Source organism: Spinacia oleracea, chromosome 1 (assembly GCF_020520425.1).
Source record: "Spinacia oleracea cultivar Varoflay chromosome 1, BTI_SOV_V1, whole genome shotgun sequence".
Taxonomy (NCBI): Eukaryota; Viridiplantae; Streptophyta; class Magnoliopsida; order Caryophyllales; family Amaranthaceae; genus Spinacia; species Spinacia oleracea.
The window spans coordinates 85,067,616-85,088,116 of record NC_079487.1 but is presented as its reverse complement, the minus strand read 5'-3'; the positions used below and the strand labels follow the sequence as shown (position 1 = coordinate 85,088,116).

Below are 20,501 nucleotides of genomic sequence, written 5' to 3'. Positions count from 1 at the left end.
CCAACAAATTACACTTTGCATTATGGGGTTATCGAACCTCAATCCGCACCTCCATTGGGGTAACACCTTACTCCCTGGTATACGGAATGGAAGCAGTCCAACCAATCGAGTTGGAAATTCCCTCCCTCTGGATCGTCCTAGAAAGCAAGCTACCCGAGGCCGATTGGGTCCAAGCTAGGTACGACGAGCTCGTCCTTTTAGACGAACGGAGGTTGAGAGCTTTACATCACGTGCAAGTGTATCAAAAGCGTATCGCAAGGCAATTCAATAAAAGAGTCAAACCTCGAAATATCAAAGAAGGTGATTTCGTGTTAAAAGAGGTCCGTGCACCTACCACGGACCCCCGAGGAAAATTCTGGCCTAATTGGACCGGACCATACTTTGTAAAAACCATCCTACCAGGCGGTGCAGTCCAACTGGCTGACATGGATGGAGCCGAATTCGCTAACCTCACGAATTTAGACCAATTGAAAAAGTATTATATTTAATAAAGTTCAGTCCGGAGTTAAGGCATTTAATAATACACATTAAACTCATAAGCAAGCATTCTGCACACTACTCTAACAAAACGGCATAAGACTCACTAAAATAAATAAAAAACGAAAAAGCTCACAAAGAACATAGTTTCAACGCCCAGGGCTGGGCGCCATTATTTTTCACGCCCAGACCTGGGCGCCGATCTTTTCCAACTCCCATACCTGGGCGTCATTCTCTTCTGCCACCAGTCCTCCCGCTTCCGCAAGTGTTCGTACTTCTTTCTCGAATTATCAAAAGAATCACGAACACTTAGGGGGGTAGCAGACGTGTAATAAACACCCTTTTCAAAAAAAATATAAAATTAGAACTACGCACGACCTGATTCTGACAAAGATACGTAGGCAATCCTTATCAAGGATTCGGTCCTATAAAAAAAAGGGGAATAATAAAGTCATGGAACACATCAAGAAGAAAAGATACTACAAGGGAACTATACCACGACCCATGCACGAGTAAGGCTAAAAGTCCAAATAAAACAAAAAAGGGGTAGCCAAAGGAGCCTATGAAGGTACAAGCCAAACAAAGGAGTATGGCACGAGTTGATAAGGACGAAAATCCCAAATGTAGACATGAGAAGATATACATATGTAATACCCCCCAAGTAGTCGGCTAGTCTAGTACATGTGCACTCTTGTAAGAACTCACTTTTTCTTGGTACAATATATGGAATCCTTTCTTTTTTCAAAAATCGTCGTTGATTTGAAAGTTTAGCATCGTCATAATGCTACGTGTTGAGACCTCATGTGATAAAGGCAACCTAGCAAGCCCAACGAAGGCTCAAATATTCTTGCACCAAAGATTCGCAAAAAAAAAATAATAAATCATATGTACATGCGAAATACAAGAATGAATAAAATACAAAAGTGGAAGCAAGCCTAAGACTCGTCCTCGGCTTCACCCCTCCAAGCCTCACCGGTCCATCCCGTCCACCCCCTATGGTGCGAGGACCCCCAGACTGAACCTCCCCAATGCTGAGGCTGCGGTTGCAACTCGGGGCTAGACTCACGAGCCACTGACATGGAACGCCGCCCACGCTCCCGCTCAGGTCGTTCCCCAGAAGTACTCGTCCCCACGTCAGAACGGCGATGCCGTAAGGGCGAGTGCCGTTCCCGTTCTCTCTCCTCGGGGCCGCGTCCCTCGAACCCCGACGGCCCCGTGTCATCGGCCCCGACTCGCCCTGTCTCCGTCTGTAGAAACAAAAAGAAAAAGTAAGTGACAAGAATGAGACAACCAAAGAAAATGTACAAAAAGCAGGCACATCACCTGAGTAGAGCGAGGCTCCTGCAAGAAAGTACGGATCGGGCCCGAACCAACGCGGACTTCAACCGGTTGATCACCCCCACCATCGCATTGGCCGTACGGGCCGGGACCTGAAATGGGAATGTCAGTAACAAAAGAAAACAAAAAAATAAGAAAGATGCATAAATGAAAGGTGCATACCGCCTGTACTCCCTCAGGGAGCGGAGCATGGAAAGCCCGGTCCTCCGGGATAATCTCCACAAGCTCGGATCCACCCTCCCCAATATATGAGATCTGAGCATCGGGAGGCACCCACCCACCTAACGCAGGATCAGGACGCTCCTGCACGAAACACGATAAAATGAATATATGGGTACAAACATGGGAATGCAGCAAGAAATAAAAAAAAAAAAGAGCGACTTACAACGCCAGGCTCCGGGAGACGAAGATAATCCAGGAGGAACTGATGATAGCTAGCTCCCGTTATCACCAACTCCGTCGCCGGAACGCCCGCCCTCGAATGAACCCTCCAGGCCTCGCCTATCGAACGGGTGGCCAACATGGTCGCAGGTGGAGGATGAGGCACCGAGAAGACTCCAATAGTCTGCATACATACCCGCTCCCCCAGATACCAGACGGGGTCACGGCGACCAATGAATAAAACCCGCATCTGGCTCAGGGCATAACTATCCCTGACCGAAGCGTAGGCACCCCTAAAAGAGATCCATGGGGTCCAGACCACCTATTTGTGAATACAGACACAATCAGATCTCGCACACAAAAAATAATAAATAAATAATAAGAAACGAGATACGGAAAAGGTGCTTTACATTCTCGGGGTTCCCGTCCCGAATAAGATCCCACACGGTATCAGGCGGCGGACGCGCCGTCAACTTCTTCTTCCAGCCCCAACGACGACCAGCAGGGTACTCCATGTAAGGGGGTTGAAAAAGCACGAGGCTAATGCGTGACCTCGTCCCTCGTGGGCGTGACGTTTCTTTTTGTCAAATCAAGTGTAATTGGATTTCCTGTGAGTTTACACCCAATTGACTAGTAATATAGGAGTCGCCATTCAGTTTTTAACGACAATGAGAAAAACTGACAAAACCCGGTTATCGTGACATAAAGGGAGTGCAATTATATTTGACCACGACGGCCATAGGTTCCCTTGTGATCCCTGGTGTGGGGATCTCTCAACGTACACCCGCAAGGTAGAGATTGAGGGTTCGGGGGACTGTAACTACCGAGAGGAGTACTCGCTCTTCGATAACTCCAGAGGCAGGATATCCTTACTAGCTCAGCATAAATAATTGAAGGGACATGCGTTAACTATTAAACTAATCTGAATTGATTTTAACAATATGCAACACATAATACTAGATCGATCATGATTATCTTGTTTAGATTGATTTAAGGGACCTAGCATGATAGTTCAATTTCCCAAGATATTATCTTTATTAGGCGTGATAGGACAATCAGATTTAATAGTTTAACAATTTTATAAAAGGGCGAGGAAAGCGATTAAATCATGCGAAGGGACACATTACGACGCACCCTTGAGAGGTGCGTCACGGTTCTTAGAAAACTAACCACTTTGGCTTTCCTATTTCTCCTTTTATTTAACGAATCTCAAGTTTCTGGGTTTAATTTTTCAGCTACAAGGGACAGGATACGTTCTGTTCGATTTTTGGATCTATTGCGACAGAACGCGGGATCAATTTCGCAGCGTGAGGCTTAGGCTTAGGGGTTGGAGTCAATACTCAGAATATGAATTGTGTGTTGTATCCTCTTCACGTCGAATTTGGGGTTGTATTTATAGGGAAGAGTTCGTGGAAAGATAGAATTTTAGAGCTCTAATCCAAGAAGAATTAGGAGAGAACACGTACCCAGGTAATTTCAGCGCCCAGGGCTGGGCGTTAAAGATTTCGTCGCCCAGCTCTGGGCGTTCAAAATGGGATCCAGGCAATTTCAGCGCCCAGGGCTGGGCGTTGAAAATGATGTTTGGGCCGAGTTCTTTGTCAGATTTGGACTCTTAGAATCTGGAGTGTTTGAGACTTATCCGAGTCTTTTAGTGCGTATTAACTTTATGACGAAATGCGTCTGGGTCCGTTACAAACTCTAGGTTCGTTAAGATTTTAATCAATACGTAACTCTTACTTTCGAATTATACTAGGAATAGGATTCCTCTTGCAAATTCTATCTCTTTTAGGATTTATGTTGGAGTGCAACACCTAATTCTGATAGGTTTCTATCTTTTATGACTTGCCACTTTTAACAACTACATATTATGGCAATTACTATTTTTAGCAGGTTTCTATAAATAGCAGGTTCGGGTGAAATGAAAAGGGTGATCGAGATTCGTTATTTTACAGGAGATGCGTTGCCAAGTGGAGATTTTATGTTTTCATCATCGAACCTTCCCTTTCGGGGATGGGGACAAAAGTAGGTGTCTACAGTTAGCCCCCACTTTGACTGAGTCTCGGGATGAGACGATGGTCAAAGTACTGGACGGAGTGCGTCACACAAGCCATAGTGTATGTGACCTGTTTTGCGAGGGTCTCACAAGCCCCCGAGTGATAACATTTGACTTAAGGGTCATCACTTGAAGTGTCGACATATCCCTCACGTGTCATTGGGATTTGTCAACGGATAGTATAGAAACTCCCTCACTTTGTCATTGGAAGTATCTAAAGATGTGTAGAAACTCCTTCACTTTGTCATTGGAAGTAGCTACAGATGTTTTCGAAATCAAAGCTATAAAGTGTAATTGGGCCTGGCCAAGCCCAATCACGAGGTAATATGTTTTTAAAAGATTCTCATTTTCAGGGTTAGCTAAACGAGAAAACCCCCTTGTTTTTATAGGACGTAAAACGAAGGAAAATCCGGCACATCGCTCTTTTTTGGAAAAACGGAAAACCAATCCTTTAATTTTTGGAAAAAGGGAAAACCAGTCCTTTAATTTTTGGAAAAAGGGAAAACCAGAAAAAGTTATCGCTGCAGCGACTAAGGACCTGCGCGGTTAGTGGCGCAGACCCCGCCGGCTAAAGATGGCGAGCCTGTCCGCCAAGGGTGGACACCCCGTCCGATAGAAGTGGACGAATCTGTTTCGAAATCTGTTTGTGGTTTTTTGAAAATAAGGACCTACGTGGTTTGTGACGTAGACCCCACCGGCTAAAGATGGCGAGCCTGTCCGCTATGGGTGGACACCCCGTCCGATAGAAGTGGACGAATCTATTTTGAAATTTGTTTGTGTTGTTTTGAAAATAAGGACCTACGCGGTTTGTGACGTAGACCCCGCCGGCTGAAGATGGCGAGCCTGTTTTTTCGTTTTGAAGATTTTTTCGAAAACTGAGGACCTGCGCGGCTAGTGACGCAGACCCCGCCCGCTGCAGGTGGGCGAGCCCTGTCCGCTGAGGGTGGACGTCCCTGAATTCGGTTTTTCAATATGGGACTCGCGTGGTTCGTGACGCGATCTTGCCCGCTGAAGATGGGCAAGTTCCTATTTCTTTTGTTCATTATGATTTCTTTTGAGAATTTTTTTTTTATTCATTTCTGTAAGAGCGAATTCTTTCGCGGGATGCTCGGATTTAGTTGCAACCTGAATGTGGGTTGACAACGTGCTTAGACGGACCATTGTCTTGTGGTCATCATCTTTCATGGTTTTGAGCTAGTCTTTACGGCTCAATTTTGCCACTACTTGGTCTTTGATCAGAGGACTATGTATAAGTATCAAAGGCGACCTTTGTCTTGAGGTCGTAAACCAGTTTTATTTTTTTGAGACATCCAAACACGGGACTTCGTACAGCGTAGTCTGGGAATATTGTTTTAACTTTGCATAATATATATTTTCCTTCGAACCCCCAAGCACTCGTGCTTGACGGTCATCTCTTGTCAAAGAGGTTCCTTGGGGATAAGCATTTTGTAATGTCCTTGATCGTGTTTGGGATCGTGCTCGTAAGTGCGAGCGATCTTTGTAGTGGTGTGCTACTCTTGACAAAGCCGTGAGGCGCGACTTTCAGTAAAGAAATCGGCAATTTTCGAGTCGAATGGATACGGCAGGGCCCTATAGAAGTCAGGGGCCCTTTTTTGGGTCTAGGATCATTACCGGCGCCCAAGCCTGGGCGTTAAAGATTTCGGCGCCCAACTCTGGGCGCTGAAAATGATTTCTGGCAAGGTTTCTTGGCGACATAGTTGGCCTCTTGTTCGTTCGTTTTCTTTTTTTTCTTTTCGTCTAGAGATTCTGTTTTTGGAACGAACCGTTTCATTTGAGATCACCGTTGATTGGTGAATAACAATTATTTCTCGAGAAACCGTAGCCGATTGGTGGACTACGGTGTTTGTCGTTTTGGGGCGATTATTTAAAGGAACTGTCGCTCTTTAAGGTCTACAATTATTTCAATAGTTGGGCGAGTCTATATGGCCCGAGGAACATACCTTGAGGCGTAAGACTTTGATCGCTCTTGTATATATTTTTCCTTTTGAACGCGTTCGTGAATGATGATATGTATGTGCGAACGAGCGTTCATAGAATGGCCGTTGTGTGCGGTCCATTAATCAGTTTGCTTGAATCATTTTTTTTGAGCAATGACTGATGTTGAATAGTTTTCTTAGAAGCTTGATAGGGTTCAGGCCCATTCATGAAGTGGGCTCAAGCATCGTGCTTTGAGACATTTTTTTTATTATTTTGCTATGGTCGTTCCGTAGCTTGGAGCCCCCAAGTATGCATGTTGGGATGCTTCCTTTTGGCGTACGATTTTTGTAGGTTCTTTCGAGAAAGATGCCTTGGGATTCCGCTCGTGTAAGTGCGAGCTATCCCTTCCGTGGTAGGTGATATTTTGCTACCCTTAATCCTTAATGTAGAAGTCGTGTGGCTTGCATTTTGAATTTGGGCGATAAGTAGTCTTTGCCTCTTTTACACATGCTCTTTGGTCGTGCCCGCATTAGTGCAATATGCCTTAGTCTTTTTTTTTTTTTTTTAGACTTGTACCGTGGGATGGTTGAACTTATGGTGCGACTTAGGCTTGTGTGACCTAACAGCGTGTCTTAGAACATTCCTCCAGGTTTTGGGATATCATTATTATTTTTTTGCATTGGAGTACTTCATCACGCCTCGTTCGGGTGCTCGAACAAGTGTAGCACCTTTTGCGTGGGTGTGCACGGCTTTTTACTTCGTTCGATGCGAGGATTCATAGATGTTTCTTTCTTGTTTTTATATCTAGGCAAAATTTGGCAAGCAGAGAGATTCAACGCCTAGGCTGGGGCGTTAAAGATATCGGCGCCCAGCTCTGGGCGTTGAAAATGATTTCTGGGCAGAATTTGAGAGTTTTTATCCTTGATTTTTCTTCCGCTTTTGCTTTGGAACGCCGTAGACTGTGTAACGGGTGCTTGTAGGGCGAGCGTTATGTGCAGTAGTTTGATCGGAGTTTTGGTGACTCGTGATTTTCAGTTACCCTTGTTAGTGGGGTGACTTTATATATTCTAAGTAGTGCTTAGAATTTGGGAGGGGTTGTAGCCATTCTAAGGTTCGTTTTACACGATTAAAGCTTAGGATTGTGCCCCTATGACGTGTGTATAGCATTAGCGTCGAGAATTTGCGATAAAATTGTCATTTCGAGCATTTTTAGAGTGTTTTTCCCAAGCCCCCAATTGTAGCTACGGGATTGGCCTGGTGCTATAATGCTTGGCATACGTTTTTATGCATTCATGGTGACATGGATCATGAATAGTTTGAACCAGGCTCGTTTAGTGTGATGTACGTTCGAGTAGTGATTTGCTACTTTTCTTGTAAATGTCGTATTGTGCGACATTGCCATGGTCAAGGTAGTCATATGTTGAAGTGTGCCTTGACCAAAAGCTAGGTGCCTTTCTTTACCCATAATCATATTTAGAAATCTTTTTGACTCACTTGCAACATCGAGATAAATGCATACTTAGATTAAACCAACGACACTTTATTATGTTTGAAGAAGTCTTTGAAAATTATTTGAAATCCGAGTCCTACTGTGTACAATCCGAGGTGTCCTAAGTAAGTTGACTTATAGAAGGGTTCGTACAGGATTACATGAGTGAATCAAAATACTGTTACGATTTTCAGAATGCCGTCTAAGGATTTGTTGGAAGCCAGGGTGCAGGCGTCAAGATATTACTTGTGCCCGTGTGGCACATGCTTTAGGCTTTTAGGGCCATCTTTTCCAGAATTGCGGGAATATAAACCGCTTTCAAATTGACTTAGATTTACTTGGTGTATGTCTGTACAAAAGGTCAAGGTATACTTAGTTCTTTCCCTAGCTCTTTCATTTCAATTTTTAGCTCCCAGTTGCTATTATGTCTTCTCGTTAATGATGCTTTCAGATTTCGATTTTAGATGCCCGTGTCATATGTCTGAGTAGGGTGAGCCTTGGTTAAGTGCCAAGTCCTATTGACAATGTCTGATTTTTTTTCAAAGGGGATACGCAAGCATTTGAATTACTATGAACGGGTGCCCTGAGTTCGAAGGAACGATGGGGCGATGCCGTAGAACAATCCTCTTTATTGCAAGCTTACTGCCTTTACTACTTGTTGGCGGTTATGATTGTGTCTAGTGGTGAAAGAAGGTCTTTAAGCGAACGACTATGTCTAGTGGTGAAAGAAGGTCTTCAAGTGAGTTAGTTCGCTTTAGGGAGGGTCAAGTCGAGTACTTTAGAGGTCATGGACGCTTGCGCTAGCCCCCATTCAATTGAGGCAAAGCGATCTTTTGAGTCTTGGCTAAGTGCCTAGGAGTGTGAGTGCTCCTTCTGGCGAGGGTACGTGCCCTTATTATTTTTCGATGTGTGCTCATTAATTTTGGCATCTTGATGACTTGGATTCTTCCTTTGACTTAAATTTTTCTTTCGACTTGGGTTGTAAGTAATTAAATTTCAATAAGGGACTCTATTTCTTATTCTTGTTATTCTATAGGCTCTAACATCTTTGCAAATTGGTTGGACCGAATCATGGATTGCCTACGTATCCGCCTTAAATAGATTTAATTTGGAATCAGGTCTTGCGTAGTTCTTAGCCAGAAAATGGTTTCTTAGAATGCCGATTTTAAACAAGTACGTTCGAGTGGAACCGCAATGTTTGAAATAGGGTGAAATAAGTGTACGAAAATTTTGGAGCGCGCGTATTTTGCGTATTTTATACGATCTTCTACCCCCCAAGTGTTCGTTATTCTTCCGCATGTATATAGGAAAATATACGAACACTTTTAGGAATTGGGAGTTGAAAGCAAGAACGGCGCCCAGGGCTGGGCGCTATTATTTTCGGCGCCCAGGTCTGGGCGTTGAAAGCGTGTTCTGGGCTGCCTTTTTGCGCTGCTCCTTTTCGTTTCGTGCCAAATATTTGCGAATCTTTTTTGTGCGCTAAATGCTTCTTTTCCTTTTTTAAATGCTTCTTTTCTTTTTTGTGCGCTTTGCTAAGTTTTTTTTCTTTATTATTATTATTATTTTTTTTTTTTTTTTTGATAAGTCAGTAGAAATTCATTGCTCAAAGGGAAACCATATTACAAGCAAAGCCCAAAGCCACGCAGACTAAGGGACACTCAAAACATGACAACAGGTCATGTGAAAAAAACCAGAAACAAACTTAGGCTATACATTTGGTGTTCCACCAAATCTGATCTGCAGTACTAGGATTCCTAGCACCTATGTGAGCTAATCTCTCAATGACACTCCTCTTAATGCAACTAATAGTAGCTGTAGGGGTGGGGATCTTCTGATTCCACAGAGCATCATTTCTTGCTCTCCACAAGACATAGACAGTAGCATTTATAGCAGTATGCATTGCTGTTTTCTGAAATCTGCTGCATTTGCTCTTCCACTTGACCCATCTCAATAATCCCATATAGTGAACTTTGCTGACAGGAATGTCAAGCAATTTTTCCACCCCCTGCAAACACCTTCTACTGTAATCACACTCAAAGAACAAGTGTGAGTGAGTTTCCTCCTTTACCTCACATAACAGGCATAGTGTAGATTGACATATACCCATTTTGTTCAGTCTTATTCTTGTTTGCAGTCTCCCTTGTACCATCAGCCAACAAATCACCCTAGTCTTAGGAATAGAGGCCCTATTTCACACTGCAGACCCCCAAGGGACCTTATCACCATGTTGGATCTGTTTCTGGTATATTTGCTGAATAGAATACTTAGGCATTTGAGCAAACTCAGTCTTAGTGAACAACATCTTCAGATCATCCTTAACACTACAAATTTTCCTCCAATACCAACCACTATCAGCTTTTGGCTGATATTCCCACCACTCAGCAGATTTGATGTAAATGGCATTCACCCATTTAACCCACATTGAGTCCTGCTTTTTAGCTATTGCCCATACATACTTTCCTAGAGCAGCAATATTCCAAGCTTGAACTTTCCTAATTCCCAAACCACCCTCCTTTTTTGGACTACACACTCTGTCCCATGCAACATAACCAGGTTTGGTACAAAAATAGGTGCCTTGCCATAAGAATGCTCTACAAATAGCCTCAACGGTTTTGAGCACCTGCTTAGGGAGAATAAACACTTGTGCCCAGTAAGAATGGATGCTCAATAGTACTGCATTAATTAGGGTTATCCTTCCTGCAAAGAATAAATTTCTGGAACTCCAAATCTTAATCCTAGCCAGCATTTTATCCACCAAACTTTCACAGTCAGCACTAGTGATTCTTTTAAAATAAATAGGTACCCCTAGGTACCTAAAAGGGAAGGTTCCCAAGGCAAAACCAGACATATCCACCACCTGCTGAACTACATCAGCTTTCATACCAGCACAATACACAGCAGACTTCTGAACATTAGCTCTTAAACCAGAAGTATCAGAAAATAGTTTGAAACCTTGAAGAAGAAGATGAATTGAAGTAAACTCACCCTTGCAGCAGAGAATCAGATCATCTGCAAAGCACAGGTGGGTTAGCTTAGTTGTTTTTCATCTTGGGTGGAATTTGAAACAACAATCCTCTCCCACCTTGTGAAGAGTTCTTGACAGATACTCCATGCAAACCACAAAAAGCAAGGGAGATAGAGGGTCCCCCTGTCTCAATCCCCTGTGAGAAGCAAAGTACCCATGAACTGAACCATTGACCATAATGGAGAATCTAGGGGTTGTAACACAGGTCATAATCCACTGAACAAACAACTGGGGAAAACCTAAAGCAAGCATCATTTCTTCCAAAAAATCCCACTCAATTGTGTCATAAGCTTTCTGCATATCCAGTTTGATCAAGCAACCAGGTGATGCATTTTTCCTTCCATATTGTCTAACAATTTCCTGACACATCATGATATTGTGCATGATGAACCTGCCATGGACAAAAGCTCCTTGATTCTCAGCTATCAGATCAGGCAGCACACATTTCATTCTCTCACACAAAATCTTGGTAATACATTTATAAATTACATTGCAGCAAGATATTGGTCTAAATTCAGTCACACTTGTTGGACACTTTGTTTTGGGAATCAAGGTAATGGTGGTGGAGTTGATCTCTTTCAAGAGCTTGCCAGTGTGAAAGAAATCTAACACAGCAATTGTCACATCCTCCCCCACTATATCCCAATTCTCTTTGAATAAATGGCTCCCAAAACCATCAGGTCCAGGAGCTTTGTCTCCATTGATAGAAAACATGGCATACTTGACCTCCTCACCAGTAACAGGAACCATAAGTTGGTCCTTCTGTAATTGCTGAAGAATAGGGCCAGCATGAACAATGTCAAGCATGACAGTACTTCTATTACTAGCTTTGGTGCCCAGAAGTTTCTGATAATACTCTAAAAAAGCATTAGACACAGACTTGGGGTCACACACCCATTTACCATTCATGTCATGAATGGCATGGACAGTATTATGAATGGTTCTAGCCCTGATACTCTTATGGAACAAAGAACTATTCTCATCACCATCCTTAGCCCAGGCTTCCTTTGCTTTCTGTTTCAGAAAAGACATGTAAGCAGAATGCATGATCTTATATTTTTTTGCAGCTTCCACCTCTCTATCAGCAAGCACACTATCACTACGATTAGAGTGAAGGTCTTTCTGACATTTTTCTAGATCTTGTCTAGCTTTCAGATCAGCAGCATGTATATCATTAAACCATGTATTGTTTAACTCCCTAAACACTCCCTTCATTCTTTTAAGTTTTTGTACTACCTGATACACCCTGGTGCCAACAACTCCCTTTGACCAATTGGTCTTCACCAGATCAGTATAACCATCAGCATATTTCCACATGGCAAAATATCTAAAAGGCTTCTTTGCAATGCTATCAATAGGATAAACAGCAAGCACAATAGGGCAGTGATCATACTCACCCTTAGTCAAGAAACCAGCTTCTGCGTTGGGGTAGTTCTGAAACCATAGGTCATTTGCCAGAGCCCTATCAATTTTGGAAAACACCCTAGCATCTCCTGCTTGCTTGTTGTTCCAAGTGTAGAAATGACCAGCAGCTTTAACATCCTCTAGACCACATATATTAACACAGTTCCTGAAATCAACCATTGATTGGTGTCTAACAGGAGCACCAACCCTTTCTTCCACATTCAAAACACAATTAAAGTCACCCAACACCAACCATGGCCTAGACAAACCACTGCCAATACCACATAGGTCACTCCACAGTTCCTCTCTCTCTTTGCTATGGTTAAAAGCATAAACAAAGGTACAACCAAACTCCATACCACCACTCTTTGGGCACACTAGGCAATGAACCAATTGACTAGTGACCAACTGCACACTAAGAGTAAAAGAATTTGGGTTCCAAGCTAGTACAATCCTACCCCCTTTACTTTTACAACTATTGGTAGTGAAACACCAACCATTGAATATGTTCACATACAAGGTCCCCATTTTGGCACAAAGCACCTTTGTCTCAAGAAGACCAACTAACCCAGCACCATGAGATTAAACAAAAGCTCTCACCTCATTTTGCTTCCTCTGGGTGTTGATCCTCCTCACATTCCAACTAATGATTCTATCCATTGTTTCTAGGAGAGTCCCCTCTCCTAGAAACACCAGTTTGCATCCCCATCCTATCTCCATCATCACAATCCCCCACTCTATCCTTCCTTCCACCATCATCCATTGTGTTCTCCTCAGTTAACACATGAAAAGGGTTACCAGTAGGAATGATTGGGGCTCCCTGTGTTCTTCTCCTACTAGAGTGCACCACAGTGTGAAAACCACCATCTGCAGCCACCACTTCAGTGTTTGAAACAGATGCAACAACAGTTAGGTCAGGTACAACAACATCAGGTGTAACAACAGCAGCAGCAGTAGGTACCACCTGCTGTCTAGGGACCCACACTCTTCTACTTCCTCCCTTCTTGCATTTTGTAGCATCATGTCCCATGATTTTGCATACAGAGCATACCAGTGGTCTCCATTCATACTCCACCTCCACCTCCACCAACATTCCCTTCTCATTCACAAATTTAATCACATCAGGGAATTCATGTTCAACTAACACCTCCACTTGCACCCTAGCAAACTGCAACTTATCCCTCTTTGCAGTTGCACTATCAACCTTCTGTAACACCCCAATTTTCCCCACTATCTTACTCAAACTCCTCTCCCCCCAATACATGAAACCCAGTCTGTGCAGCTTCACCCAGATAGGAACAGATCGAAGATCCTCCTTTGTGAAATCCATGTCTTGAGTCCAAGGTTTCAAAACAACAGGTTTACTATCAAAAAATGGTCTATTAATTTTAAGTACAACATCCCTCTTTTCCATCGTAGTAAATCTCACCAAGAACACCCCCTTTGCCCCCAAAACCACCTTATCAACTCCCATATTCCTCCAGATTCTTCGAACAAACCCCTCCATAACATGAATGGGAGGGTTCGCACCCACCACATAGCACATTACAGCTGAGTTCCAGTAGTCAATTTCCTCCTTAATGTCCTCAAGATCTATGGTCACATAGTCCCCTGTTTCCATGTTACGCACAGGCATCGATTGATTCAAACTAACACCAGTATTATGTGCAACCGGTTCAGTATTGTCATGATTATGTGCAACATTGTCAAAAACAGAGATCAAATTGTTCCTAATGTCCCCAAATTGCAGGTTATTTGAGGTATCAGGATTACCTTCAATTTCGTCCACCCACGCAATCGGGCTTGAGTTTGTGTGAATATGAGATAACCAAGCAGAGAAATCCCGTCGTGTTGATGATTGGTGTTGCAATGCCAGCAGCGACGCCGTCGGAGAGAGAATATCCCCAAAACCACCATCTCCAACAATCTGGGTATCCACCGTTAATGGCGCCAAATCCTCCATTTCCTTTTCTAAATCCTCTAGAACTGCCGCAGATGGGCCAGTGTGTTGTGTTTCATCTCCATCCTTGCCAAGGTTCGTATTTGATGCCTCCATCTCCATCCTTGCCATGGCATCACTGCTAAGCAGGACAGGAAGCTAGAGAGTATTATTATTATTATTATTATTATTATTATTATTATTATTATTATTATTATTATTATTATTATTATTATAAAAAGTTACAAGCTTAACAAGCTACAAAGATCAAGTGAACTACAAGAAGTTGGAAGGGAGCCGAGATACAATCTGGGCCCATTATTATTATTATTATTATTATTATTATTATTATTATTATTATTATTATTATTATTATTATTATTATTATTATTATTATTATTATTTTTATTCTTTTTAAGTTAAGCGTAGAACGTACTTTTCATTTGTTTTTTTTTATTCGTGACTCAAGACGGCTTGAAAGACGGGTCGAATGAGATAGGATAATTTGTATAGGTATTAGTCAAGCTTGGGGGTTACATCTGCTAGTACTCACAATTTGTATCCTCGTGCTAGTGTCATGAGTTTACATCAACCAAGGCCAATGAGTAGCATGGGGACGGCTCAAGGATGTATCCATACAAGTTATATGGTCATTATACTAATGGTGGTGTAAGAGCAGGTTTGGGCTTTGGAAATAATGGGTATGACGTACGTGTCAATGGCCGTACGTGGTTTGCAGTTGACAACAAGTTCAAGAACAAGAGTCGAGGTAATTGTTTCTTGGGTTATGGCAATGAGAACATGGATGGGTTAAATGAGCTGAACAGGGGCCCGAGAGCGAAGGCGTCTAGGAACATAAGGATTGGAAAGGGTAGATATCGTAGAATTTTATGTAGTTTTTGTGGCATGATTTGGATTGGTTGACTCAATTCTTTTCCTTCGTTTACTTAGGTAAATGTTGCACTTTGGGAGGTACGGGATAAGTATTCCATGGCTCGCTCTTTTCTCTCTCCCTTTTCTCTTTCTATTTTCTCTTTTTGCTTGGGATTTCTCCCCAACATAAATCCTTCAAATTTTTTTATTTGGGCTAAAAGGTAGATGGTTGTGGTCTTTGAGTCACGAGGCGAGACTGAGTGAGCCTCGTTTGGTAGGCCTATAGTGGACCTTTAACTTTAGTAGGCCTAGGGTGGACCTTTAAATTGTCTTACTTTGCAAGCGTATTTAGTCGTTTCTTAAAATGTGCAAATAGCGTAGATTCAAAATGTTATTTTTACCTTATTGAAATTTAACGAAAGAATTACATCGAAAATAATTTTTTTGCTTCTTTTCAGATTCCAGTTTCCGGGATTAAACTGGAAGTTGTGATTTAGACTCGAACTTTCATTAATTTTTTTTTATTATAACCCGTGTATGAATACAAGGAGGTGGCCTAGACTCAAAATAATGACGTGGCGTAAGCCTATAATACTTGACCAAGCAACTTTCAGACTTAGGCTAATTGGACCGTAACTTTCATTGGTTGACACTTTAGATTTTAACCCTTGGGTGTTCATTTGTCATGCGCCATTTTGCTTAATGTTGGCAAGGTAGTTAGTTGGGGAGATCGAATTTTTATTTTTGCAAGAATAGAATCATTAGTGCAGCTTCCCTCTTAGTGTGTATTGCTTTACCCCAATGGTAGCCTTATGGTATGCCGATTTGGGTATTTTCATGGTTGGTCATGTTGCATTCATGAAAAATCTTTTAGTTCGTACTTAGGAGTACTTTAAGGAGCGAGTGGCTCGAGAGGACTATGATAGTCGTGACCCAATGTGATCATAAGCCTTGAGGCCATTAATTTTTTCTTGCCAATGGTATTGACACCTTAGGCTCACTTTGGGGGTTGTGCGACTATGGAGGAATGATTTTCAGAATGTGACTGTTTCCATTTTGCAAATACTTGAGTTACATAATATATTCTTTTTATTGGTGAGAGAGAGTATTGAGGCCGTAGATTCTTAGCAAGGGATGACAATTACATTTGGGTGCTTATTGATTTAAACGTTAGGAAGGGAGACTCAGTATGGTTTAACCTTTTAACTTACAGAACGACACCAAGCATTAGGAACGATTCTATGTATAGGACAACTAAGACTTAGGATCTAGATTGTACTTTGGCATAGCCTAGTCTAGACTCGGATTTATTTTTTTATTTATTCGAACATTATTTTTCCTTGAAAACTTTATTTGAACATCATTTTTTGAATTCTTTGCCCATGTGACATTCAAAGTTATTTAAATTAGCATGCTCTGTTTTGGTGCCGAGCATTGTCGTCATAGGAGGCCTAACAGCGACACAAAGAGTTATTTATTTTTTATAAGTCGTTTTTAGAATCGAGTGCTTTTTTCCATACGTCCTCGCAGCAATTTTCACGATTTTTTTTTCATATTGCTACGTATATTTTATGCGCGGGCACCGAGGCTGCTGCGCCTGACGAAAAGGCCAGGCAGCAACTTCAGCGCCCAGCGGTGGGCGTGAAAATTATTGGCGCCCAGCCTGGGGCGCTGAAAATGCGTCCCTGACTGGTACTCGTATTCTGTTTGCGTACATTCTTTTCACTAGTGGAAAAAGGGTCATTTGCATCGCACTTTTAAGCACATTTGCGTCGCACATTGTGCGTGGCAAAAGATCTCGATGCAAATGACTAAAAGTCATTTGCATCGCACAAAAGTGCGATGCAAATGACCCTTATTTGCGTCGCACATTAAGCAAATGTGCGTGGCAAATGACTTTTCAGGCACCATGTTGAAAGGTCATTTGCCACGCACATTAGCTTAAAGTGCGTGGCAAATGACTTTCAGGCGCCAAAAAAAAAAGTCATTTGCCACGCACAATAGCTTAATGTGCGACGCAAATGACTTTGAATTTTGTAAAAAAAATAGGTTCCATTTTACTATATATATATATATAGTAAAATAGACAACTCATATTATTAAATAGAACCACATCAAATCAATAAGACTAAATACGTAAAGGCAGTACCTTCATAAATTTTACAATACAAAAGCTTGAAATATCTACAACAATGTATTCCATCTAACGGTTTCTCTTGACACCCAACAAAAAAAAAAAATTAGTTGTTGCCCAGAATCTTCTAGTGTTTCTCTTGCTTCTAGTGTAGTATCGAGAAACGTCCCAACAATCATGGCCAAGTCGTAGCAAGTGATGAGAAGGCTCTTTAGCTACAAACGCAGCCAACTCTTCTGTGCGTTTCTTTACTTCTAATTCTTCCAGTTGTTGAGCTTGCAGTTTGTACTGATCCATGATTTGCTGGACCCTTTCCAGTTCGGCAATGTTTTCTCTACCTCTTTCTTCTTCTGTCCCACCAGTGTTCATCTGTTTGAATGTAAGCTCGATTTGTGTCTTCAATTTATCAGCTCGCATCTGAAACACATGAGATATTACAACTTAGCATCATCATGTTATTGATATTAGCAAACAATACGTGAGCTCTATTTAACAAATGATATCACATAAGCAAACAAAAAGAGGGAGGTGGAAATCAAGTAGGATGTTTACAACTTACATCTTGGTATACTATAGAGATAGAAGGATTAAATCCACCAAGAAAACAAATGACATATGAAAATAGTTGTTAAAGCTTGAAGTACGATAAATATATTAAAAAAAAACAACGCTTTTAAATCTTGGCTCATTCCTATTAAAAAATAAAATAAACTACAGTCCCACACTCACACAAACATTAAAAAAAATGTGCTTTGAATTAGCAAAAGAAATAAAACAAATACTTCTTTGACTAATTGTCTTATACCTTAAAATTGATGTGAACACATTTAGAGAGTGTTTGATTCCCACTTTCCTTTGTTTGGTTTGTAAGGGATGGAAAGTTGTTTCCAAATGGAGGAATACAACTCTATCAAGGTGGAAAACATTTTCCTTTTGAAAGGGAGGGGAAACACATTTTCCTCCCTCCTCCTTACATCTCCTCCTCCTCCCATCAACCCCATTCTATTTCCATTTTCCTTTTCTCTATAACTTTGCTTGTAATGAAACAAACGAAGGAAAAGTAGTTTGGAATTGTGTTTTCCGTCAAACCAAACGGAGCCTTACTCTCGAAAATACAGAAAAAGACACAAAGAATTTGTATGCACTTATCATTGTCAAACATACCCCCCAAAAACGAAAACAAATCCAGCACCAGAAGCTCTCCCATCTACCTATCACTATCCAAAGCTTTCAATTAAAAAGGCCTGTATATATACTTGGAACAAAGAGAATTTACAGAATATTTGTTAGGAAAAAGCTAATAGTCAAGTTGTAAGAGGACAATAACCACAAATAAGAATCTAAATCTTAATTGGACGACGGAATCTGATTCCTCTTCAAAAACATCCAAAGGGAAAGTCTCCCAACCTGTTGAACTCAAAAGTGCTGATCTAAAGTCAGCCACGAAACTCCTTTCTTCACCTCAAACTACTTAGAAAAAGGTTGCTAAGCATTAAACAAGAATATAAATCCTAAATTCCTAATTAGATACTGATTCCTCTTCAAAAGATCCAAAGGAACAATCTGTTTGTATTATTAAGAGCTGAATTGATCAAAGCAGTCAGATCACGCAACATAACACGCTCAGTGACTAAACTTAAGCATTATACTTCACAATACTAAAAATCCAGATCTATTTAGTATTTCTATTTGTACTCCAAAAACAAAGATGAAAAAATTACTTGTAAGAACATGTAGAGAAAAAGAAAACTAAAGCTTACCCTATCATCAGCGCGGTCCGCTCGGTCTCCGAGTCTTAATTCAAGCATCTCTTTCCCTAACCAATCCAAAGAACTAGATGAACCATTCTGATCACTGTAAGCCATTGAACTACCTGGTCCTACATCTCCTATATTTGCAGAGGACATTTCAACAACTTCTTAATCCAAATATCACAAATGTTCACCCAATTGCCCATGATTTCGCTCCATCTAGCCTTGCATCCAAATACGACCTCAAATTCTTCACAGTCCCAATAAAAAATCAAAATTGAAAACTTTTAAATTGAAAAAGTTTGCGAATGCAAGATTAAAAAATACCAAATCCAATTGCAAAAAACAACTAGAATCAAAGACCTCGGCTTTATTTGATTTACATTTTAAAATGCAATTAAAAACCCTAATTAAATAAATTTGCACTAGATCTATAATTAAACACTAAAATCAGCAGCATAATCAAAATTTCAAATTCAAACACTTCTAAATCGACCAGAACTATCGACGATTGAACAAATGCATAACAAATAACCAAAACCCTAGATTCGCAAAATTAACATAGGAAAGGGAAAACTCTAATGGACTTCGAAATTACAGCAGGAGATAGCAAACGCTTCGGCAACAACTTACTCAAGGACGACGACAAGGTGAATCGGAGATCCCAACCTTCAAAAATGGGTGAACCTTCATAAATCGAGATGTACTGCTTCGAGATCGATGTCTCCTTCTTCGCCGAGGATCATAGGGTTTTGCTTATTCACTAAAATGGACAAATTAAGATAGGTTGGTTAGAGGAGATTTCAGATGAAGTCGCCGTCGAAAATGGAGTTTCTAAGAAGAGGATGAGAGAGAAAGTGAGGAGCTGAGCGGCGAATTAATGTAGGGTAGTCTACAGTACTTCTATCATATCTGAAATAATGTTGGAGGAATATGGCAGGCCCAGCCCATACATCTGCGTCGCACATTTGTTAATCTGCGAGGCAAATGACTCTAGGATGCTCCCAGAGTCATTTGCCTCGCAGATTAACAAATGTGCGACGCACTTGATTGAGTCATTTGCCTCGCAGCTTTGTTAATCTGCGACGCAAATGACTCTGGGGGCATCCTAGAGTCATCTGCCTCGCAGTTTAACAAAGCTGCGACGCAAATGACTAAATTTTATGCTAAAATTTGTCATTTGCATCACATGTTAAGAATGGCGTGGCAAAAGCGGGGATGCAAATAAGCGTTTTTCTACTAGTGTTTGTTTATGCGACTTAATTTTGCGTGCTTGCCTAATAACGTCCTTTACGCTTTGTGCGACGTTGTGGGATTCGTTACGGGCCATCCCGAGCGTCGCTTATTTTTGTGGCAATCGTTCGGGTTTGCGGAACACGTATTTTGGTATAACTCTTTGGCCAATTGGTTTATGAATGTTTGGGCAATTTTTAAGGTCGTTGGTTTTCTAACGTTATTTGTCACACACAATCATACATTTCGCTACACATAACTAACATTACATCATGAGGCAATAATAACATGTCATGTAGTTTATGATAGGCTTCTATGGGTAGTATTTACGCCGGCTTGGTACCGCTTCTATCGCAGATCCAACACATGCCCCGGTCGAGGTAGTGCCTTCAACAGACGAATTTCGCCCAAGAGGCCAATCACGATGTAAGCCAAGGGGGCATGCACCAATGAAAGGGACCTAGTG

The 20,501-nt window shown here is 41.4% G+C and overlaps 2 protein-coding genes across 4 annotated transcripts; both read right to left on the bottom strand.

Moving 5' to 3' along the window:
- Positions 1 to 9,378: 9,378 nt before the first annotated feature.
- Positions 9,379 to 9,783, bottom strand: LOC110776454 (uncharacterized). Its single transcript, XM_021981020.1, has one exon. The coding sequence runs from the start codon at positions 9,781 to 9,783 to the stop codon at positions 9,379 to 9,381; it is 405 nt and encodes a 134-aa protein (XP_021836712.1).
- A 7,309-nt stretch (positions 9,784 to 17,092) lies between these two features.
- On the bottom strand, positions 17,093 to 19,755 carry LOC130465991 (uncharacterized). Of its 3 annotated transcripts, none has more exons than XM_056834754.1 (3): positions 19,436 to 19,755; positions 18,812 to 19,021; positions 17,093 to 17,468 (listed from the first exon to the last, which is right to left on the bottom strand). In XM_056834754.1, exons 2-3 carry the CDS (start codon positions 18,956 to 18,958, stop codon positions 17,121 to 17,123), a joined length of 495 nt encoding a protein of 164 aa, XP_056690732.1. In that variant the 5' UTR covers positions 18,959 to 19,021; positions 19,436 to 19,755; the 3' UTR covers positions 17,093 to 17,120. The 3 variants fall into 3 exon arrangements, with proteins under 3 accessions (XP_056690732.1, XP_056690731.1, XP_056690730.1); XM_056834753.1 differs by having other exon boundaries at positions 18,812 to 19,026; positions 19,436 to 19,754; XM_056834752.1 differs by having other exon boundaries at positions 17,094 to 17,468; positions 18,812 to 19,052; positions 19,436 to 19,754.
- Positions 19,756 to 20,501: the final 746 nt, after the last annotated feature.